Source organism: Oncorhynchus gorbuscha, linkage group LG14 (assembly GCF_021184085.1).
Source record: "Oncorhynchus gorbuscha isolate QuinsamMale2020 ecotype Even-year linkage group LG14, OgorEven_v1.0, whole genome shotgun sequence".
Taxonomy (NCBI): Eukaryota; Metazoa; Chordata; class Actinopteri; order Salmoniformes; family Salmonidae; genus Oncorhynchus; species Oncorhynchus gorbuscha.
Window position 1 is genome coordinate 52,192,392 of NC_060186.1, and position 24,732 is coordinate 52,217,123.

Sequence of the window (24,732 nt, forward strand, 5' to 3'; positions counted from 1 at the left end):
CACGGTGGTCTGCTGCCAGTACATATCTCACCACTACAGGCAACCTGTAGGCAGAAGAAGACAAAACATAAAGTCAGGATGTAGTCAATCACTACTTTGGGATATTTTTCCTCTTGTACCAGTTGTCTTCTGTATGGGGAAATCTGATGGCATCCCTTATATTTGGGCAAGATATCAGATATCTAAACATTTTAACTACCTGTGCAGTGTTCATATTTGTTATATGGCTTACCATAAAAACGGCAGACAAATAGATAAGTGATCAACTTCCCATAACGAGATTGTTACGCACGCCTCTTGGAGGGGGAAACGCAACATCCTGTTACACTTACCTCTTTCACTCCACGGAGAGTTATGTGACAGTTGGTGCGGGTAAGGATGACAGACAGAATTTTACCATTAACAGGGAGTTTATTCCTTCACACGGTAATGTTGGGAAAAAGGGCCTGGACGGAACCAGTGAAAGAAAAGTTAAAGTTAAAGAGCCCCTTCTACCTTACCCTACCCACAACTAACCTAACTAGCACCAGCTGGCGCACTTACCAAAATACAGGGGGATGGTCCACCCAGGTCTTACCTAGTGTGCAAAGAGAGAGTACATACTATGGGTATATGTATGCCCGCATGCCTCTTGCTTAAGCACTCCCAAGGTGCCATCCCCTTCCCCCTGGGAACAAGTGAAACAGAATAATACAAACATAAGTAGACAATTCCAATAATCAAAAAGACCATGTCCTATTGACACACACATACCTCAGAAGCAGCGGCTACAAATTACTTAACAAAACCTGTCTGAGCAACAACCAACACAGAACATGCCAATAAGCTATCTCTGAGCAACAACCAACACAGAACATGCCAATAAGCTATCTCTGAGCAACAACCAACACAGAACATGCCAATAAGCTATCTCTGAGCAACAACCAACACAGAACATGTCAATAAGCTATCTCTGAGCAACAACCAACACAGAACATGTCAATACAGAAAGCTATCTCTGAGCAACAACCAACACAGAAACATGCAACAACCAATACAGAACATGCCAATAAGCTATCTCTGAGCAACAACCAACACATAACAGAACATGCAACAACCAACACAGAACATGCCAATAAGCCATCTCTGAGCAACAACCAACTAATGTCAATAAGCTATCTCTGAGCAACAACCAACACAGAATATGTCAATAATAAGAGCAACAACCAACACAGAACTATCTCTGAGCAACAACCAACACAGAACATCAATCTGAGCAACAACCAATACAGAACATGCCAATAAGCTATCTCTGAGCAACAACCAACACATAACATGTCAATAAGCTATCTCTGAGCAACAACCAACACAGAACATGTCAATAAGCTATCTCTGAGCAACAATCAACACAGAACATGCCAATAAGATATCTCTGAGCAACAACCAACACAGAACATGTCAATAAGCTATCTCTGAGCAACAACCTATCATGTCAATAAGCTATCTCTGAGCAACAATCAACACAGAACATGTCAATAAGCTATCTCTGAGCAACAACCAACACATAACATGTCAATAAGCTATCTCTGAGCAACAATCAATACATAACACACATAACATGTCAATAAGCTATCTCTGAGCAACAACCAACACAGAACATGTCAATAAGCTATCTCTGAGCAACAATCAACACAGAACATGCCAATAAGATATCTCTGAGCAACAACCAATACATAACATGCCAATAAGCTATCTATGAGCAACAACCAACACAGAACTTGCCAATCAGAACTTGCCAATAAGCTCTCTCTGAGCAAGCAACAAACAATAGTGGGGCATACCCGGAAGCTCATTTTCTGAGCAAACAAACACTGGCTTTTATTTTTATTTATTTTTCCTTTATTTTACTAGGCAAGTCAGTTAAGAACAAATTCTTATTTTCAATGACAGCCTAGGAACAGTGGGTTAACTGCCTGTTCAGGGGCAGAATGACAGAGGCCTGTACCTTGTCAGCTCGGGGATTTGAACTTGCAACCTTCCGGTTACTAGTCCAACGCTCTAACCACTAGGCTACCCTGCCGCCCCAGCTGGATTTAAGGAGTCTGTAATTGCAGACAGCTGTATCCCCTGACGAGAGGTCAGGGTCAGTTCCAATCTGGATTGGGGCCGACCAATCAACTGCTTGGGGGAATCCAGGAAGCCATTTCCTGAAATACATACACATACATACAAACTCACAACAACACAGAAACCAGGGAACATAACAGAGATTCAGCTTCATATCCTTTCTTATTGTGTCTCACAGACACGTGACCTGTCTCACTCTCCTTACAGTGAATGTAACTCAAGGTGAAGCTCAGCTCTGTGGACTGTCCAGTACTGGGAAGCTCTAGTGCAGTAATTGTAAACTCCACCAGACCCGATGACAAGTCTGTGAACACTCTGTCAGGCTGCTGCCTATGTGAGCTGCCCTGTAAATATGTAAACCGTATATACAGACATTACATCATAGAATTACATACCTTATGTTCACCCCATTGTAACCGTATCAATCATATGTCAATCACTGAAACAATCCCCTCCTCTCACGCTATACAAACATCACAGCAGAAATATCTACTGTATATTCTGCTGGTGTTATTCCTCTGGCAGCTATTCTGGTGGCTGCATTCCTGGATAAACATAAACAGCAAACATAAACTGGACTCTAAGGGCAACAAAGCGCCCTTATGTACTGTTTTTCTTAACACATTCAAACAACTTTGAGATAAGTGACAAGTTCTTCTCCTCCTTTTGACCTCATACATTGATCTGTAGGTGGGTTTCCTTACTGGGGACTACACCAGTGTAAGTTACTACGCACATTTCTGAAACACATTCCTTAACACTGACAATAGTAATTAAAACATATTTAAAAATCACTAAAACTAAGACATTTGTTTTGTTCAGAAAAACCCTGTATCTGACCACATTATGTACCTTTTTTAAAATATTTTTTTTAGAGTTATGCCACGTGTGCTTTGGGGATAAGTTTTGTTGGCTCTGTAATGATTTGCTTTGGTGCCACAACTTCCCTATTCTCTATACTTTTTGGGAAGCTGTCACAATACATTGGAAGAGAAGCATTATTTCATTTGGTAAGTGGGGACAATGTAAACACCAGATGATACATTGGAACATATCAACAATCACTTTGATGATCCACTTCTACTTACGGTATTTGTGTAACTCTCTTCCAGCATCAGTGTATTTGTGTAACTCTCTTCCAGCATCAGTGACACGCAGCCCTTATCCTGGGTCTGTTGTTCTGGAGGCCTCACCCAGACCAGCTGACTGTGTTATTTGTGTTTCCTGCTCTCTGGGGCAATGCCGATGCTGTATGGCAGACACAAATCAAGGGTGAGTTACCCTTTTCCTGTAGTCATGATTGCCTGACCTTTTAGTGTGTGACCAACTAGGTATTGAATCCAGGTCACCCACATGCCTCAAGACTGTTAGCCCTCTGAGCTAAAAAATATTTAAAAACCTGTGCTGTGCATTTATTCTGGAAGCTAACAGTTTTCAGACAAGGTTACTGACCTGTCAATAGTTCACTGAGCCACCGATGTTATAACCGTTACCGGCTGTTCAGATGGAACAAAAAATGTAAGATTTCTTTCCATTTTTCAGCATTCTATGGAGTTATTTTTTATGACCAGAAGGAGGTAGCATTTGCTAACTATCGACTATGGGAGTCAGTTGGATTTGTAGTGTTGTATGCGCTCAGAAACGTAACCTCTGGAAATCAAATCCTGTCTGGAGTTCTACTTGTGGCAGTTGTACTCCATGATGGGGTGGAATTCAAACAGAGGAAAACATTCTACACAGAGGGGAAATTAAGTCCAAACCGTAGAGGGATATAACATTGACCTGACCACAGAAACTACAATACTGTAGTAGAAGTCTACAAATCTTGACTGTATTAAATAGACCATGTGGAATACAACTCTCATGTAAACAGATATGTACGCTGTGAATATTATGAGAAATATACATGCAATTTTTAGTATGTCAAGTATAGGTTATATGTATAGCGGTCCCTTATGTTGCTAGCGGGGTCAACATGGTTCTTTTTACATGGTTTAAAAATAAAAATAAACTGACCTCCACCTGTCCTGCTCGAACCACATGACTAGGCTACACTATCTTTCTCGCGGCAGTGGGTTCTCCTAGCAACACGGATGACCGGCAGCCGTGTGGAGGTCTTAATAACACTCGCAGAACTGAAGAAAGCTCGGGAACGGGCGAGAGGTGCCTGTGTTTAAAAAGAAGAGATCTCTCATCAAGGTAGGTAGAATGTAAATACGATATTGGACAATTTCAGTGAGATGTGTGACGGTACTCGAGGTTGATTAATCATATGTGGAATTCTAAAGCCCATGTGTGAAGCCTGCTAGCCTGGTTGGTTGACCCTGCCAGTCTCTGTTTAGCTATTGTCGCCTATTGGCGCATGACACGGAGTAGGAGTGGAATGCTATGGAGACTGGTACCCAGCACGGAGTACAAGGAGTGTAATGTTACAGAGACTGGTACCCAGCACAGAGTACAAGGAGTGTAATGTTACAGAGACTGGTACCCAGCACAGAGTACAAGGAGTGTAATGTTACAGAGACTGGTACCCAGCACAGAGTACAAGGAGTGTAATGTTACAGAGACTGGTACCCAGCACAGAGTACAAGGAGTGTAATGTTACAGAGACTGGTACCCAGCACAGAGTACAAGGAGTGTAATGTTACAGAGACTGGTACCCAGCACAGAGTACAAGGAGTGTAATGTTACAGAGACTGGTACGCAGCACAGAGTACAAGGAGTGTAATGTTACAGAGACTGGTACCCAGCACAGAGTACAAGGAGTGTAATGTTACAGAGACTGGTACCCAGCACAGAGTACAAGGAGTGTAATGTTACAGAGACTGGTACCCAGCACAGAGTACAAGGAGTGTAATGTTACAGAGACTGTCTCCCAGACTAGAAGCCTACAGCCTAGGTTTGATTGCATATGAACAAAATGATTTGAATTGCAATGATTGTTTTCAATTAAAATTGTATAAGCAAAGAGCAATTTCTAAGAAATAATTTTGCTAGGACTGTAAGGGAGTGGGTCTTATAACAACAGTTTACCTTCCAAGTTAGGAATAAACTGTGACTCATTTTGTACCCTCATCAATATAATGGTACTGTTGTTTTTTATTGAAGGATCAGACGGTTGTTTTCCTGGTATGGCCACAGGTGTGTGTGGCCCCACACCCCTGGTGTTCCGGCTACACGGGGGAGCCCCAGAGCTGGTGAGAGAGGTGCTGCTGGAGAGAGGCTGGGAGGAGTATGATGAGCAGGGGCAGGAGGAGGGAGGCTGGAACCTCTACTGGCGCACCTCAGCCTTCCACAACTCAGACTATGAGAACATACTGCCATGGCAGAGACTCAACCATCACCCCAAGACTGTGGGCATCACCCGCAAGGATTGCCTGGCCAGAAACCTGAAGAGAATGAGAGGGACGTTCGGCTCGGGTTTTTACAACTTCAGCCCGACAACTTTCATCCTCCCCAATGATTACACCAGGTTTCTGGCAGAGTACACCAAGCATCGTTTGAAGAATGGAGGCAGGTCGGGGTATTGGATCTGCAAGCCAGTGGATCTATCAAGAGGCAGGGGCATCTTTATCTTTGAGGACATCAGAGACTTGGTGTATGACTCCTCAGTGATCGTTCAGAGATACATTAGCAATCCTCTCCTCATCTCAGGGTACAAATTTGACCTTCGGATCTATGTTTGTGTGAAAAGTTTTCAGCCCCTCATCATCTACATGCATCAGGAGGGAATGGTACGCTTTGCGACTGAGAAATACAATTTAACATCTTTGGACAACCTTTATTCTCACCTGACCAACACGAGCATTAATAAGTTTGGCCCCTTCTACACAACAGACAAAGAGAGAGTGGGACAAGGATGTAAGTGGGCTATGAGTAAATTCCGCTGCTTTCTTCATAGCCAAGGTATCAATGAACTGTTCCTCTGGCAAAAGATCAACAACATTGTCACACTCACTTTGCTCACCATAGCCCCTTCCGTACCTTCCAGTCCCAACAGTGTTGAGCTCTTTGGGTTTGACATCCTAATTGATGCCAAATATAAGCCATGGCTACTAGAGGTTAACTACAGCCCTGCTCTCACCATCGACTGCCAAGTAGACGTGACAGTCAAGAAAGTGCTTCTCAATGATCTGGTTGATCTGATGAACTACAAGTCCATGGACAGCGTTAGACAGAGAGGATATCTCAAACAGAAGTACAAACGCCCCTGCTATCTAGGCAGCCAGTCTCTGCGGTCCCCAGTGCTCCCCAACTCTATGTGTGAGCACCACCCAGGAAACAAGAAAAGTCACAGCATCCATTCTACGTTTTCTGACAGTATGAGATACTTTCCATCAGTTGAGATGAACCGGATCCGCACTGCAAGGAATTCCATAAGCAACACCAAGCGCTCGGCTCTGAATCCAATACTCATCCCACATTCAAAGACTGCAGCTGTAACTGGAAACAGAAAGACACATCCAGTGCTCTCACAGATGACAGAGGCCATCCAGTGGTCTGAGGTTTCAGACATAGAGTCAGAGTTTGATGACAGAAACCTGTCCACACGTGTTAGCTCGTGGCAGGCCTCAAGGCAACCAGCCGGGGGCTGCTGTAAGCTTCCTGCCATTCACATTCAAAAGTACAAGACTCCTAAATTCCCATGGGACCCTAAAAGCCAAGATAAGAGCACCCCACCACTCCGTGTGGGAGACTTCATACTGACGTTTCCTTTTAATGAGGTCACACTGAAGGCGTCGTGGGACAAGCTCAACGTTAAGACTGCAGTCCACGAGGTTCACAAGCTCATCAGCCAGCTAGCATCAGGATGTAGCCACAAACAGAAGAGAGGGACAGAAGATGAGTTGGATAGATGCAAAGAGAAAAAGGATTTTGGGTCTTTGTTTTGGGGACCTACTAACCCTCCTCTACTTAGTGAGTGCCACTTGTCAAACTAACTGAGCAACTGAACATTTTTGGAATTAAGCTTTTGGAATAATTTATTATTAGCACAGGCTAAATATTAATGTGTGAAAACACGAAAGTATACAGTACAAACACACATTATATGGAAAAGCAACTCATTTGTCCAAAATTTCAAAATAACCTATTTTGTAACTATACTGAACAAAAATAGAAAAGCATCATGCAACAATTTCAAAGATTTTACTGAGTTACATACATATAAGGAAATCAGTCAGTTTAAATAAATTCATTAGGCCCTAATCTATGGATTTCACATGCCTGGGCAGGGGTTCCACCCACTGAAGAGCCAGTCGCCAATCCGAATGAGTTTTTCCCCACAAACGGGCTTTATTACAGACAGAAATACTCCTCAGCAGGAAACCGGGCCCAGGTCAGTAAAGTTACATGTCAGTTACATGCCCTACCCTACATGTCAGTCTTGTTGTTTGAGAGGCAAGGGATATGTGGGGACATCATGAATAATCTGTAATTCTGTGCAACATAAGAATCCTGCTGACACAAATGAAGAGGTCAAGAAGGTTATGACATTGCCATGCAAAAATAAGAAATATATTCCTTCAAGAGAGCAGTATAGACATTCAAACATCTCTACAAAATAGTTTCAACACTAATTGTATTGATTAGTATTACTTATTTAGTGTACAATGATTTATGAATAATAAACATACACAATTTAAAAATGTCTGTTTACACTCAAGCACTTAGAAAATGATCAAATATGCCACAGGAAAATAGCTACAGTCAAACACAATGGAGCTTTGCTAATTTGGTATGAAGGCTTGAAAAACATAAAACATATGTTCTTCATTTCTTGTCTATTATGATAATGCCATCCTTGTCTTTAATGCGTACTCTGCCCGAGGGGAACTTGGTCTCTTGCCTTCCATTAGAATACACCGTCTTCAATGTTCCATCAGGGTATTCCCTCCGCTTGTACTGGGACGTATGGATCTCTCTTTGGCCATTGTTGAACTCCACTGTTTTCTCCCCACTTCTACAGTTTCAGAACACACACACACAGGCACGCACACACAGGCACACACAGGCACACACAGGCACACACACACACGCACACACAGGCACGCACACAGGCACGCACACAGGCACGCACACAAGCACACAGGCACACACACACACACACACACACACACACACACACACACACACACACACACACACACACACACACACACACACACACACACACACACACACACACACACACACACACACACACACACACACACACAAAATATAAGAATGCAGCAGTTGTTAAGACTTTTACCCTACATAAAATAGAGCAGAGTACTGTATGTGTATCTTACTCTGAGAGCTTGACCACTGTTCCATCTGGGAAGATGCTCTCCTCTCTGCCGTCAGGATAGAGGTACTTTATCGTCTGATCTGGGAAAACGATCTCCCTCCTTCCATCAGGGTGGTGTTTCTCTACAGACAACATGAATACATTTTTTGTTATTTGTGTCTATGCCTGGTCACCCTGAAAATATACACTACATGGTCAAATGTATGTGGACACCTGCTTGTTGAACATCTCATTTCAAAATCATGGGCATTAATATGGAGTTGGTCCCCCCTTTGAAAATCAATGAGGTCTTCAGTAGCGGACATTCTACTGTCCATGTTTGTCTATGGAGATTGCATGGTTGCGTGCTCGATTTTATACACCTGTCAGCAACGGGTGTGGCTGAAATAGCCGAATACACTAATTTGAAGCGTTGTCCACATACCTTTGGCCATGTAGTGTATATCAGATTAGAGCTTTGATAACAATATTACCCATCTGCTTGTTTGGAAACTGCAGGACCACCAAACCAGTTGGGTATGTGGTGTGAGTTGTCTGTGCATCAGCATAGTAGTACACCTATCAAAGAGAAACAATGGAGTTATAAAAACCCCCCATTGTTATTTTTTACATTTTGTTAATGAAATGAAGACGAGCGTCCGGCAAAGCAGTACAAAAACAATGCATGACATATTCTGCTGTTCTATTACGTGTGCAGCGATGTCCCAGGGGATTTTGTTGTTGTTTGCAGTCATTTCTTTTTTGTTGTAATATCCCAAATGCACATGGCAGTTTCACCAATGAAGGATTCCAGCTTTAAGGCATTAGTTACAGTTTAAATATTGGCATAGTCCCCAGTACGATATTTTACTCACCACTTTCCCATCTGCCAGTATGTGTTTGACATCTCCGTTGAAGAATGTGACAGTTACGGACTTCTGGTCAGCAGTGATCTCTTTTCTAGTTCCATTGCGGAATGTAAATACACGCCAGCCATTGGTGAGAAGTTGTTCTATCTGTGTGTCAGAGCAATATCATGGCATGTAGGGCGCATTATTATTGTTTCACTATGAGTGGTAACTCTGTTAGTGGGATACTTTGGAATTGCTGAAATGAAACTTCAATGAAAGGGCAGAAAATGATATACTTCATTCAAGTACTTGTTCAAAGAAATAACAACGTAGGGGAATTTTCCTACCTTACCATCTGGATAGTGTATTTCTTCACACACGTCATTATTTATGCCCTTGTGTGTTGTGTGGGTGGAGTTACCACTCATCGCTCCTGGATTCAAACGTGGTTCCTGTAATAACAAATGAGGGATTGTTAAAGCTGTCCAAGATGGTCCAAGACCTTGGCAAGGAACTATAGTATCTCAGAAACACAGCCATCCAAAAAGGTAGCTTAGCAGTTAAGAGTTTTGGGATAGTAACCGAAAGGTTGCTGGTTCGAATCCGGAGCCGGCTACAATAGGTGAAAAATCTTACGATTTTTATATTTTTTATGTCACCTTTTTTTATGTCACCAGTTGAGAACAAGTTCTCGTGTACAACTGCTACCTGGCCAAGATAAAGCAAAGCAGTGCGACAAAAACTACAACACGGAGTTACACATGGGATAAACAAACGTACAGTCAATAACACAGCAGAAAAATCTATGTACTGTACAGTGTGTGTAAATGTAGTAAGAGTGCCCTTGAGCAAGGCGCTTAACCCCAATTGCTCCTGTAAGTCGCTCTGGATAAAAGCGTCTGCTAAATTACTCAAATGTTTGAAGTGAGCAAAATAATAATCTACCTATGTAGAACTGGTTATTTCAGTAACTTTAGTTGATTACTATACACATCAGAAGCCCTGCTAGGCTTCATTACCCTGTGTTCTGACTCTGAGCTGGAGTATTTGCTGACCGATGGTGTGGCGCTCCTGCTCTGTCGACCTTTCGCCTCCGTCTCCTTTTCCACTGACCGACCCAAACCCTGAGGACAGCGAGAATTAGTGGGCTATTTCACAGTGGTTGTTTGTTACATGTAGCAGTGTGTTACAATCGACTGATGCTGTCTGAGTACCATGTTACAGACATATGTACCTGATCTCTGTTGCTCTCACGCTGCTTTAAGAGACAGTCATTTGTGTGATGGGTGTCCTCAAAACTGACTGAATTTGATGAAAGGCCTGTTGTGAATGAAATTAACATCATTGCCAAATCAATTGATTGAATGTATAATAAACACAGAACAGACTAGAGCACCTACTTAAGGAGGCAGGTCCCCAATCCCTTGTGCTTTGAGCATTGGCAGGATAGTTGTGATAAGGCTAAGGAAAGAATCAAGTCACATGATAATTCTAAACACTAGCCTTCTCATTTCATGCTTCTTATGAGGAAGATACAAAGAACATCCGTTAGTCTAAATTGTTAATAAGGGACATTAGGCTACTGTACATTTTCATTTGCAATATACAATATGTTTAGCTGGCCTTGATGACCCCTGAACGTGTCACATGCCGTTTTAAAGACAACCTTTTGTCCAGTTTGGATTAAATTGCATTTGAACTGTGCTTGTTCCATCTATTATTGAACCTTGGTTCAAAAGTGTTCATACATTATGAAGAAGGAAAAACTATTGAAAAGTAAAATCAGGTTTTAACACTTAAGTTTCTTAGAATTGGCAATGAGTATATTCATTACGCAGTATAAATAACGAATAATGGGCAGAGTCACTAATCTGACACGGCCCATTGTAAATCGCTATAAATTATTAGTGGGGTGCTTAAAGACCACTTCAGAACACATTTAATACTTGATACTTATTACATTTAGCCTAACAAGTTGACTGCAGTCAGACAGAGACGTCTATCTCCGACAAAACTTGAGATAAAATACAACATATACCTCTAAAATGGGAAATGAGCTGAAAATACAACGTCAAGTTGATCTGAATCACATGGAATATATAGTACTGTAAAAAAAGAACTTCAGGTTTCTATGTTTGTTTTAAACAGAGTACATTACTTTATTGTTTGCCAGACTGATTATAAGATTCATACTGACTGTGTCCATTTTACTGTAAGCTGCACTCTTCTGGACAGGTGGTTTGTTGAATGCAGGAGTTGCACTTCTGCTGTGGACGACTGAAGGAGCTGGTTCAGAAACCATATGTGACAATTTTCTTTGATCAGGAATCTGAGGAACAAATATCCATATTATAGACATATTATAACATCCACTATTCTGGATGATGCCCCTCTAACTGTTGTATTCGTGTAGTTACTTCAGGGAATGCTGTTCTTTCATAATTGAAAAGGTTAGGACTAGTGTTGCAAAATTATGTGAACTTTCAATAAATTCCTTGGTTTTCCCTGAAATCCCGGTTGGATGAAATCAGGAATCATCCAACTAGGATTTCTGGAAAACTAGGCCATTTATTGAAAGTTCCCAGAATTTTGCAATTCTAGTTAGATCTGAGTGAGGTAGAAAGGGCTGATCTTAGATCAGTTGAGCAGGAAGTAAACCAGCTCTGTTTGATCAATGGAAAATTATGAGCACAGAGGGGAGCTGTCGGTTGGTTTCTGTAAACTCAAATGATTTCTGCCCAAATATACAGTTAGATTTCTTAGAAATAGAGCCCCAAAGCTATTTCCTGTTAGGATAAAACTGAGCCTCATGGCTTTCATATGGTCTGTAGCTATACTGTATACAGTACCTGCACCTTGGACTTTGCAGCTGGAAAACTGCCAACTGTTGACCTTCTGGCTGGGTTTCCACTGTGACTGGAACAACTTGAAGATCTCCTCTCCCTTATCCTCTGACTAGTAGCTCTATGAATATCCTCAGACACCTGGACATATGGATTATATACTGATAGATAATGAGCTCTACTGACACCTTGATACCACTGATGACTGATCCTTTTTGGACACAGAACACTGATGAGGTCAGAAAGTATTGACGTCATTAGTAGATAAGAGAAGTGTTACAAGTTATTGTATAAACTGACTTAAAGTATGGAATGGGTTAGTAATGGGTTATTACTCAGGGTTCATGGGTTACTCATGGGTTATTACTTAGGTACAGTATATCTTCTTACAGCGCTCTCTGCCCCTATGTGAGATGCAGTGGCTGTGTCAGAACTACTCCCTGCCACTAGGTGGCTGTGTTCAGGAGGACTGAGCTTGTCACGCAGCTCCACATTCTCTCTGGTCAGGGCTTCCACCTGGTTCTGCAGCAGATGATGAGCCTGGGACCAGTGGGACTCCCGACTAGAGAACTGCTCCTGAAGAGCTAGAATCTGCTGCTTGAGATCCTGAGTTCACACGCAGGCACGCACACACGGACACACACAGACATGAAGACACCCACGCATGAACACACACACACCCTGGATGAGAGTGAGACAAACCAACCAATGTGGTGGATATTGGACTCATGTTCAGTTTGGATGTTGGGTGTTTGTTTATAAAGCTGTATGTTATAAACTGTTGTGGGATCTTAAGTTGACCAGTATTGTTGTAGCAAAATAATCCTACATGTTTTTTTGTACGTTTAGTCCATAATGTTGCTTGATCGGTAGTTAGGCTATTAGCTGGACAAAAGTAGGCTACATGAAAGTGCAATACTGTCAATATAACAGTGCGTTGGAGCGGGTTTTCAGTGAATTTATGGTGATCACGAAAAAATTCACAGCAACGAAAGAGTGATCAAATTAGATCCTTCAACGGTATCATCAGGTCAGGACAAGCAAAGGGGATGCGTTTGATTCTGTCATAAAAAGGTAACACAGACTTATTCACACCTTATGAGACAGGAAATGCATCGCTCTGTTCCATGTTAATGTTGGTCAGTAGGAAACTGATAGGCGCTGAGACAGAATGCACCTGACTCCTATGACGCTCCACGACTTATGTGCACCTCACGGACATTCATTACTCACTCACAAATGACGTTATATCGATACCACATACATTAGGTTGTTTTAGGCCTCAAGGCTTTATAAGATTCTGATGAACACATTTGTTTTACTAAGGTCTATTAAGATCAGTCACATAATGACTTTACCTGACCATCACAAACGTCTAGTTTAGCAGAAAACGGTTGATTCTTCAACACCTGGCCTTCTGTATGGGTGAATGGGGATCCATAACTGCTGTGGTGGCCATCTCTGTCACAGCACTCTATTTGGTCCATTCTCTTTCTGTGTAAAACCCACATTTCAGTGGAAATGAAAGAAAAAACAACATTTCTGATGAAGAACATGATAGGTTTCTGATATTGCAATTCCAGAAGTGCTCAAATTCTTTATAATCTCGTGGATCATATATCATCAGTGGTTTTTTCATAGTTTGTGTTTCATGTCTCTAGCACGTCATCACAATCAGATACGGCACAGACACATTTTCCAGGGGCATCACATTATGAAAACTAACCAAACTGTCCCTGTACATTTTACCTGAGAAGTTCCATTGCTCTCTCTTGTTCCGTTTTCATCTTGTCCAACAAATCATGATTCTCTTCTGCTTTTATTCCGCTGTGTGGCTTTGACACGGTCTGATTTGCTTGAAGGAGATTAAAGTGACTGTTAGTAGAGAGAAGACCTCTTCAAAGAATAACATGTCATGTAGCATGTAAACTGGTACACATTATTACATGGTCTGTGTTCTTCATTATAGCAGTTCAATTACATAGATGAGTCTAGCCAAAATAAACAGTACACTCACCCAGCTTGAACCCCTGGTGATGTCTGCTCTTTGCGGTCTCTTTAGTTCTAGATGTTACTTTAGGGACCGTGCTGGGTTTGAGCTCTGCAGAGGAGGGACGTTTTGACTTTATGTCTGTCCCCCTGCTGCTGCTGCACCCCAGTGGCAGGGCTCTCTCTGTGCTTGTTTTCCTTGCAGACTGTGGGTATAATGGACGTGGTTCTGTCTTGTGCCTGTTTATGTCCCGGAGCTCTGTTTCACTGTCACTGCTGGAGCAGGAGCTAGATGGGTGGTGGTGATGGAGAGTGGGTCCGTGGGTGGGAAAAGGTCTGGAGGGCAGGCTATCCCCAGCCTCGCTGGGGGCATCGCTGGCGTAGTCCCCATCGGACAGGTCCAGGTTCTGGTCCTTGTGTCCGAGCCGTGGGGGAGACGGGAGGGTGGGCTGCTGGTGGCACTGAGAGTTAGGGTTGTCCTCGTCACTGTTAGAACTACTCAGAGATAGGAGAGACATCACTGCTGTAGACCCGCTTTGAGATTTTGAAATATTGGTGAAATTGGAGTGTGTGACATTTTTCCCATCCGCAGTCTCTGATGAGACCAGCCCATTGTCAGTGACTCTAACTATGTGGTCGTTGACTGTCTTGAAGCCAACATTTACTGCCTGAGCTTTGACCTTAGGTTGGCCCATGTTGTTTGGTTGTGCAGTACTGTCAAAAGGCTGCAATGCCAAATGTGGCTCCTTCACCTCAAGTTGTTTATGGACAAGGTCCCTCATAGCAGCATACACATGATTCTGTGACACCACCTCATCACTTAGCTCCACGGAGGTCAAACTCGGCGATCTCACAAGCCGTTTATGGGATGTTGTAACGCCCAACAGATCTCTCCTGTCTCTAGTATCAACACTAGATGCAGTGTTTTCAGTGGCCTTGCTTTGAGTATTTTCTGTGGGCTTTGGTGTCCTCTCCTGTCTGGCCGTTTGATTAACTCTGTTGTCTCTCTCTCGTGTGGCAGGTCCTGTTGTCTTTTCCCAGGACTCAGAAAGAGCAGGGCAGCTCCTCTGGGAGATCAGTAAAGGCTTGACCCTGAGTCTGGTCCTGTCACTGAGCTGCAGGGAGGGGGCTGATGAGCGTCTCTGCTGGCAGCCACAACTCACCTTCCTGGGCTGCTGGCTGAGTGAGAGGGAGGCCCTGCGCCTGGTCTTCTGCTGCACACTGTCCTTACCCCTCTCTATCCTGGACACGCCCTTCCCTTTCTTCAGGAAGTATCTTCTCTCTGTGACTCTCCTGGCCTCCCTGCTGTCCTGAAAAGGGACTAGCTGCTTAGATACAGTAGATAAATTATTTTAGATGACCTGATTACAAAGTGTAATGAATAGATTATGTATAATGGTCAGGGCATGAACTACTCTGAAAGTAGGCCATATGCAAATTCTCTATGCACTCCATACCTGCTTGTTGTTTTGCTGTGCATATTCTTCAACTTTCAGCTGTTCCTCCACAAATTCCTGAAATGTTTTCTCTCTCTCTTTGACAGCAGGCCTAATGGGTCTTCAATAGTGTGACAGGTCAGTTAACGTATAGAAAAAATGGTATGGAATATCAAATTACCACAACTGACTTGTGGATATTTCACTATCATTAGCTGACAGTAAAATATGTGTAATGTGACCAATAAAATGTGATTATTGATTTGATTTGAAACGTGATACATGTTGAATAGAAATATCATTACAGTACCTGTCCTCTGGGCTTCTGGGTGGCTGTCTACGTGTCCCAAATGGGCTGACAGTACAGACTTCTTTGTCTTCCCCCTGCTCTGCAGCTTCCTCTTTGATAGGAGAGAGGTTCCTCTGCTCTCTTCCATCTTTATTTGGAAGAATGCTCTCTATAAATCACATGATAAGATGAATCACATATCAACACAATTTAAATTCTGTATTAATAAAAAAGAAAAGATGGACAAAGTTCAGTACTGACTTCTGGGTAAAATTGTTATGTAAATGAGGATTCATGTACTCAACAGAATATATTTTACAGTGTAAAATGAAGAGAAAGAGAACCAAGAAACAATTCTAAATGCCTCCGTACTTTAAAGGGTTGTGATAATTATACTGGAGTTCTGTGACTAGTTGCTGTTAACCAGCTCTGGATCCAGTTTTGACAAAACCCTCCTGGATATTTAAATAAGTTAATAATTTACTCCTGTTTTTCTATAATCATGACGATCTATCGAAAAGCAACTGAGAATGTATTTGCTATATGATCGGAAACACTTAGAACAGGTTGAAATAGGTAATGTCCTTCATTTGGCTTTGAAAAAAATACCCTGGAAAATCAGTCTGTCATCTCAGACTTATCTGAACTGGATACTGTTGGGTTCTGATTTCTTGAAATGTACTTATTCATGCCACTGAGGGAGAGAGGGGAATGTATAACATTTACATGCTGTCAGGATATGTTATCATTAGCCATCAGGGATCCTATGGGAGGAGGACAGACACAGTCTGGTACCAGTCACCATGACAGCCGTGAGTTGGGGACTAGTGAGCACTTTGGGGTAGAGGTCAGGTCAAATGAAGTGAGGAAGAACAGATATCACTAAGGTTCTGTCTAGCAACAGAGATGTAATGGCTGTTCAGGTGTGTAGGAGGAGACTCAGCATAGGAGAAAGGGTTAAATATCAGTGCTTGTGTGAATATGTTTTTGTCAATTCAGATGTTCGATCATTTGGGAAGAATAAACTTGGTTTAAGCTTTCATAGTGTCCGTCGAGTTCTTACTCTGGTAATAAGAACCCAATACTAAACTGCAGAATTAGTTTAAGTTTAACACGCCAAAAATAGCATGCCAAACTCCAGCTCACAGCTCAAAAGTTAGGGGTCAGTTAGAAATGTCATTTTTTTTAAAGAAAAGCACATTTATTGTCCATTAAATTAATATGCCTTACAAGTTCTCAACTGGCAGCTTCATTAAATAGTACCCGCAAAACCCCAGTCTCAACGTCAACAGTGAAGAGGTGCCTCCGGGATGCTGGCCTCCTAGGCAGAGCTGCAAAGAAAAATACATATCTCAGACTTGCCAATAAAAATAAATTATTAAGATGGGTAAATGAACACTGGACAGAGGATCTCTGCATAGAAGGCCAGCATCCCGGAGTCTCCTCTTCACTGTTGACATTGAGACTGGAGTTTTGCGGGAACTATTTAATGCCAGTTGAGGACTTGTGAGGCGTCTGTTTCTCAAACTAGACACTCTAATGTACTTGTACTCTTGCTCAGTTGTGCACCGGGGCCTCCCACTCCTCTTTCTATTCTGGTTAGAGCCCGTTTGCGCTGTTCTGTGAAGGGAGTAGTACACAGCGTTGTACGAGATCTTCAGTTTCTTGGCAATTTCTCACATGGAATAGCCTTCATTTCTCATAATAAGAATAGACTGACGAGTTTCAGAAGAAAGTTCTTTGTGTCTGAAGAAATGTATTTGTTTCTGGCCATTTTGAGCCTGTAATCGAACCCACAAATGCTGATGCTCTAGATACTCAACTAGTCTAAAGAAGGCCAGTTTTATTGCTTCCTTAATCAGAACAACAGTTTTCAGCTGTGCTAACATAATTGCAAAAGGGTTTTCTAACGTGCCATTGGAACACAGGATTGATGATTGCTGATAATGGGCATATGTATGCCTATGTAGATAATCCATAAAATATCTGCCATTTCCAGCTACAGTAGTCATTTACAACATTAACAATGTCTACACTGTATTTCTGATCAATTTGATTATTTTAATGGACAGAAAATGTGATTTTCTTTCAAAAACAAGGACATTTCTAAGTAATCTCAAACTTTGAACGGTAGTGTATATTTGTATGGGGGAAATGTGGTAAAAACAACATGCACTGTTTTTTTCTGCTAGTAAATATATCCAATTCCCTAGAATACAATCTGCTTCTTGAAAATATCACAACCCTTTTGTAGCATTTTTAACATTCCCAGCTCCTCTGAGATATTCTACGACTTCCAGCTAAAACCTGCCTGTAGGTTTACATTTCAGCTCTCTGTGTGTTTAATCAATCAAACATGTTATTTATGACAACCTCAACTACATTGGTGGTGTTGTGCAACCAGAAGCATGTCCCTGCACTTAATGTACTTACTCCATATAGGAATTCCCCAGGGAGTTAGAAGGATATACAGTATGTAGCATAGAAAAAGGGCCACTTCTCATACATAGATACAGTTAAAGTCAGAAGTTTACCTTAGCCAAATACATTTAAACTCAGTTTTTCAGAATTCCTGACATTTAATCCTAGTACAATTTCCCTGTCTTAGGTCAATTAGGATCACCACTTTATTTGAACAATGTGAAATGTCAGAATAATAGTAGAGAGAATGTTAGGAGTGTGTATTGGAGGCGATGGCAGGTGCATGAGAGCAGAGTGTATTGAACAGGCACACTTTTTTTCCAGTCCAAAATGACAGCACAAAGTAACATAAAATGTGCCTAAACACAAAACATAGACAAAATGTAATGCGCGGAACAATATCTACAATTCCAAAATACACGTAACACGAACAATCTTACACAAAGACATGATGGGGAACAGAGGAATAAATACATATGGATTGATCGGGGAATGAAAACCAGGTGTGGAGGGAACAAGACAAAACAAATGGATACATGAAAAATGGTGCGGCAATGGCTAGAAAGCTGGTGACGTCGACCGCCGAACGCCGCCCGAACAAGGAGAGAAGCCGACTTCGGTGGAAGTCGTGACAGAGAATGATTTATTTCAGCTTTTATTTCTTTCATCACATTCCCAGTGGGTCAGAAGTTTACATACATCAATTAGTATTTGGTAGAATTGCCGTTAAATTGTTTAACTTGGGTCAAACATTTTGGGTATCCTTCCACAAGCTTCTCACAATAAGTTGGGTGAATTTTGGCCCATTTCTCCTGACAGAGCTGGTGTAACTGAGTCAGGTTTGTAGGCCGCCTTCCTCGCACACGCTTTTTCAGTTCTGCCAACACATTTTCTATAGGATTGAGGTCAGGGCTTTGTGATGGCCACTCCAATACCTTGACTTTGCTGTCCTTAAGCCATTTTTCCACAACTTTGGAAGTATGCTTGGGGTCATTGTCCATTGGAAGACCCATCAATATACCCACATAATTTTCCTCTTCATGATGCCATCTATTTTGTGAAGTGCACCAGTCCCTCCTGCAACAAAGCACCCCCACAACATGATGCTGCCACCCCCGTGCTTCATGGTTGGGATGGTGTTCTTCAGCTTGCAAGCCTCCCCCTTTTTCCTCCAAACATAACGATGGTCATTATGGCCAAATAGTTCTATTTTTGTTTCATCAGACCAGAGGACATTTCTCCAAAAAGTAAGATCTTTGTCCCCATGTGCAGTTGCAAACTGTAGTCTGTTTTTTTTTATGTCGGTTGTGGAGCAGTGGCTTCTTCCTTGCTGAGCAGCCTTTCAGGTCATGTCGATATAGGATTCATTTTACTGTGGATATAGATACTTTTGTACCTGTTCCTCCAGCATCTTAACAAAGTCCTTTGCTGTTGTTCTGGGATTGATTCGCACTATTCGCACCAAAGTACGTTCATCTCTAGGAGACAGAACGTGTCTCCCTCCTGAGCAGTATGACGGCTGTGTGGTCCCATGGTGTTATACTTGCACACTATTGTTTGTACAAATGAATGTACCGTCAGGTGTTTGGAAATTGCTCCCAAGGATGAACCAAACTTGTGGAGGTCTACAATATTTTTTCTGAGGTCTTGGCTGATTTCTTTTGATTTTCCCATGATGCCTTGAAATACATCCACAGGTACACCTCAAATTGACTCAAATGATGTCAATCAGAAGCTTCTAAAGCCATGACATAATTTTCTGGAATTTTCCAAGCTGTTTAAAGGCACAGTCAACTTAGTGTATGTAAACTTCTGACAACATGGAATTGTGATACGGTGAATTATAAGTGAAATAATCTGTCTGTAAACAATTGTTGGAAAAATTACTTGAGTCATGCACAAAGCAGATGTCCTAACCGACAAGAAATTTGTGGAGTCGTTGAAAAACAAGTTTTAATGACTCCAACCTAAGTGTATGTTAACTTCCGACTTGAACTGTATGTTAGTTCTTTTTTTTGTGAGTTTATGCAATGTTTTGCAATATGTCCTCAATCTCTCGTGGGAACAGCTGCTTATCTATTCGTCCTGTGGTGACTTACCTACTCAGGTCTGGAGGGAGCTCACAGCCAACAAGTCTGAAAAATTTACAACTGGGTGCTCTGCTGCGTGTGTGCTGGGGTGAATTACTTACAAACTGAAGTACAGTCCTTCAGATTCATCCAAGTCTACACATGAATTAGGAGCTTGCTTGTCTACCATCAAACAGACCTGCTTTTCATGTAAAGTAAAGACATCTTTGGAGTTGAGTACTTTGGAGGTGTCACGCCTTGACCTTAGAGAGCCTTTTTATTCTCTATTTGGTTCGGTCAGGGTGTGACTAGGGTGGGCAATCTATGTTGTATTTTCTATGTTGGCCTGGTATGGTTCCCAATCAGAGGCAGCTGTCTATCGTTGTCTCTGATTGGGGATCATACTTAGGCAGCCGTTTTCCCACCTTAGTTTGTGGGATCTTGATTTTGTATAGTTGAGGTGTAGCCTGCAGAACTTTTCATTAGTTTTGTATTTTGTTGTTTTTCGGTGTTCATTTTTAATAAAAGTAAGATGTTCGCCTACCTCGCTGCACCTTGGTCCAATCCATCTCTAAACGTTCGTGACAGAAGATCCCACCACCAAAGGACCAAGCAGCGTGGCCAGGACATCATGGACATGGGAAGAGGTTATGGCAGGGGATGAGACCCTGTCATGGAAGCAGGTGGAGGCAGCGAAGGAGGATCAACGATGACTCCGGGGTTTGCAACCACGACAGAAGCCCGAGAGGCAGCTCCAAAACATTTTTTGGGGGAAGCACACGGAGTGGTCGGCGGAATCGAGGAGTGAACCAGAGCCAGTCAGGGAGTCGAGTGGGGAACTCGACGAAAGATTCCAGAGAGAGGTGTTGGCGTTGAGAGCGCTGCATAGCGGGCGTGCTGAGGAGCGTGACACCAGTCCGGTGTCATATGCACCATTTTTATGCATCTGGCCTCTAGTGCACCTCCCCAGTTCGGTACGTCCTGTGTCTCCTCCACGCACTCGCCCTGAGGTGTGTGTCATCGTTCCGGTACAATGTGTGCCGGTTCTACGCACCGTGTCTCCAGTGCGCCTTCACAGCCCAGTGTGTCCTGTGCCAGCGCCCCGCACTTGTCGGGCTATAGCCGGGCATCCAGCCAGGACGGGTTGTGCCAGCTCTACGCTCCAGACCTCCAGTGTGCCTCCACGGTCCAGTATATCCTGTGCCAGCTCCATGCACCCAGTCTCCAGTACGTGTCTCTAGCCTGGTACGTCCTGTGCCTTGCTCCATGCACGAAGCCTCCAGTGATGATCCATGGCCTGGAGCCTCCAGTGATGATCCATGGCCCGGAGCCTCCAGTGACGATCCATGGCCCGAAGTCTCCAGCGACGGTCTGCAGTCCTGAGTCTCCAGCGACGGTCGGCATTCCGGAGCCTCTAGCGACGGTCGGCAGTCCGGAGCCTCCAGTGACGATCCATGGCCCGAAGTCTCCAGCGACGGTCTGCAGTCCTGAGTCTCCGGCGATGGTCGGCAGTCCGGAGCCTCCAATGACAGTCGATGGTCCAGAGCCTCCAGCGACGGTCTGCGGTCCAGAGTCTCCAGCTACGGTCTGCGGTCCGGAGCCTCCAGCTACGGTCTGCAGTCCAGAGCCTCCAGCGACCGTCTACGGTCCGGAGCCTCCAGTGATGGTCTGCAGTCCTGAGTCTCCAGCGACGGTCTGCGGTCCAGAGCCTCCAGTGACAGTCTGAGGTCCAGAGTCTCCAGCGACGGTCCCCGATCTGGAACCTCCAGCGACGGTCTGCGGTCCAGAGTCTCCAGCGACGGTCTGCAGTCCAGAGTCTCCAGTGACGGTCTGTGGTCCAGAGTCTCCAGTGACGGTCTGTGGTCCAGAGTCTCCAGCGACGGTCTGCGGTCCAGAGTCTCCAGCGACGGTCTGCGGTCCAGCTCCTCCAGCGATAGTCTGCAGTCCTGAGTCTCCAGTGACGGTCTGCAGTCCAGAGCCTCCAGCGACAGTCTGCGGTTCAGAGCCTTCAGCGACAGTCTGCAGCCTATAGCCTCCAGCGGGGCTTCCCAGCCCAGTGCCTCCTGCGAGGGTTCCCAGTCTGGAGCCTCTGGTGACGATCTCCGGTCCGGAGTCTCCGGCGACGATCTACGGTCCGGAGTCCATGACGACGATCTACGGTCCGGAGTCCCCGACGACAATCTACGGTCCGCAGTCCCCGGCGACGATCCACGGTCCGGAGCCTCCGGCGACGATCTACGGTCCGGAGTCCATGACGACGATCTACGATCCGGAGTCCCCGACGACGATCTACGGTCCGCAGTCCCCGGCGACGATCCACGGTCCGGAGCCTCCGGCGACGATCCACGTCCGGAGCATCCTGTGACGGTCCACATCCGGAGCATCCGGCGACGATCCACGGTCTGGTTCCTCCGGCGACAATCTACGGTCCGGAGTCCTCGGCGACGATCTACGGTCCGGTTCCTCTGGCAACGATCCACGGTTCGGAGCCTCCGGCGACGATCTACGGTCTGGTTCCACGGAAGCGGAGGAATCAGCCAGCGGAGCGGGGTCTACGCCCCGAACCGGAGCCGCCACCGAGGCTAGATGCCCACCCAGACCCACCCCCAATGAAGTCAGGTTTTGCGGCCGGAGTACTGTCACGGCGGGTACTGTCACGTGGGTACTGTCACGCCCTGACCTTAGAGCCTTTTTATTTCTCTATTTGGTTAGGTCGGGGTGTGATTTGGGTGGGCATTCTAGTTTTTCTATTTCTTTGTTGGCCGGGTATGGCTCCCAATCAGAGGCAGCTGTCTATCGTTGTCTCTGATTGGGGATCATACTTAGGCAGCCTTTTTTCCACCTTTAGTTTGTGGGATCTTGTCTATGTATAGTTGCTTTCTGCACTGCATGTAGCTTTACGTTCGTTTTTGTATTTATTTATTTATTTCGGTGTCATTTAAATAAAAGTAAAATGTATGCTTACCACGCTGCACCTCGGTCCAATCCATCTCTAAACGAACGTGACAGGAGGACTGTTCCTTCTTCTGACAGTCTGACTGTAAAGAGAACCGCTTTTGACAATGCGTATTGTGGATGACGATCAGCCGAATAAGAACTGCACAGCAGAGAATCTACCACTGTGTTATTTCTACCCATCTGTGATGATTGTGGAATTCTTCCTGGCTCTACCGCTCAACCTCTCAGTGCTTTATCTTTTATATTCAAAATGAAGTTCTGGAAATCTAACAGCAACAACATAAAGGGGAGTGGCGGAGTACAGAGGGTGGAACTTGCAAAGCCATGTGGTTCATGCTGTTTCTGAACTGAGGTGCCAGTATCGCCTTCCTGACTGGGATTTCAGTTGATCCTTACTTTAATGTCGTTCATCCTGGGAAAAATAACTTCCTTAAGGTCTTTAAAAAGTCTCCTTATATCTCTGTCATCATCTGGCTACTGCTGCTCCCCCTGAATATCCCAGCCAAGACTTTAAGAAGGTCTCCTCATATCTCTGTCATCGTCTGGCTACTGCTGCTCCCCCTGAATATCCCAACCATGCTGAAGACCTTTGAGTGCTTTAACAGTTATGGGCGTAAAATGACATCGGTCGAGGACGTTACTGACAATTTGAGAGAGGTTGTGTTTTTCGCCCAGATTCTCCTCCCTTTCTTTGTGTTGGTCTACTGCACGGTCCACAATGTCAACACACTCAAAAAGAAGCAGGGGATAGGACCAAGCTGTGTCGAGCAGTGTTTCTGGTCACCTCAGTTGTCTTGGTCTTCTCTTTCTATTTCCTGCCTTGTACCATAGCTACAATGGTTCTGTTGATTGTAAGAGTTGAGAATTTACCCAGAGCAGAAGATATAGCCGTCTCTGACGGTCTCATGGTTTTATCCTACATGGATTGTCTAGTGGGCCCAATTGTGAACTGCTTAAGCAGCACTAAGTTCAAAAGCCTCGACCTGACAACTTATTGCCCCTGTCTAAAAATAGGTGAAAGCACAAACTCGGCAGGAAACAACTCAAATCCAAAACGCAGCAACAACGTAACGCAGCATAGTAGGTTAAATACTTATAAAATATAAAAAATAGGAAATTATTTACTCTTTTATGACTGCATTAAGACTGTTTGTTCTCATCATGAAACATTCATGTTAGTTTGCTAAACCAGACCATGATTCACTACTTGCTTCTGTTATCGTCATATGTCGTCATCTGGTTTCTTTAACCAGTGATGTCATCAAGTTAAACCACTCATAATGACTCTGTTGTTGCTAATTGTCTGGATCAAATAAATATTCCTCTTAAGTTATGTTTATTTATTTGTTACTACAGTACTACTACTACTACTCTTGATCAGGCCAATGCTTATACTTTTTTATATAGTGTGAGAGTATTATTTCTTCCCTCCTTTATGATTTTATTATTGGAAGTTGATCAAAATATTTGATGAGCTTCTGTTATCATACCATATACTG

The 24,732-nt window shown here is 43.6% G+C and overlaps 3 protein-coding genes across 3 annotated transcripts; 2 read left to right on the forward strand and 1 right to left on the reverse strand.

Annotated features, from left to right (window-relative positions):
* Positions 1-5,237: 5,237 nt before the first annotated feature.
* Positions 5,238-7,060, forward strand: ttll2 (tubulin tyrosine ligase-like family, member 2). Its single transcript, XM_046299174.1, has one exon. It carries the CDS (start codon positions 5,238-5,240, stop codon positions 7,044-7,046), a length of 1,809 nt encoding a protein of 602 aa, XP_046155130.1. The 3' UTR covers positions 7,047-7,060.
* A 178-nt stretch (positions 7,061-7,238) lies between these two features.
* Positions 7,239-15,939, reverse strand: si:ch211-140l13.3 (centromere protein J). The gene is made up of 16 exons (XM_046298908.1): positions 15,807-15,939; positions 15,518-15,617; positions 14,089-15,370; positions 13,821-13,926; positions 13,430-13,565; positions 12,462-12,677; positions 12,078-12,212; positions 11,426-11,557; positions 10,629-10,689; positions 10,463-10,548; positions 10,248-10,352; positions 9,576-9,680; positions 9,253-9,393; positions 8,872-8,956; positions 8,400-8,520; positions 7,239-8,068 (listed from the first exon to the last, which is right to left on the reverse strand). Exons 3-16 carry the CDS (start codon positions 14,840-14,842, stop codon positions 7,879-7,881), a joined length of 2,373 nt encoding a protein of 790 aa, XP_046154864.1. The 5' UTR covers positions 14,843-15,370; positions 15,518-15,617; positions 15,807-15,939; the 3' UTR covers positions 7,239-7,878.
* Positions 15,940-23,337: 7,398 nt separating this feature from the next.
* Positions 23,338-24,339, forward strand: gpr31 (G protein-coupled receptor 31). Its single transcript, XM_046299175.1, is given in 5 exon segments — positions 23,338-23,467; positions 23,470-23,514; positions 23,517-23,679; positions 23,752-23,972; positions 23,975-24,339. Coding segments are annotated over 5 exon segments (924 nt in total).
* The last annotated feature ends 393 nt before the right edge of the window (positions 24,340-24,732 follow it).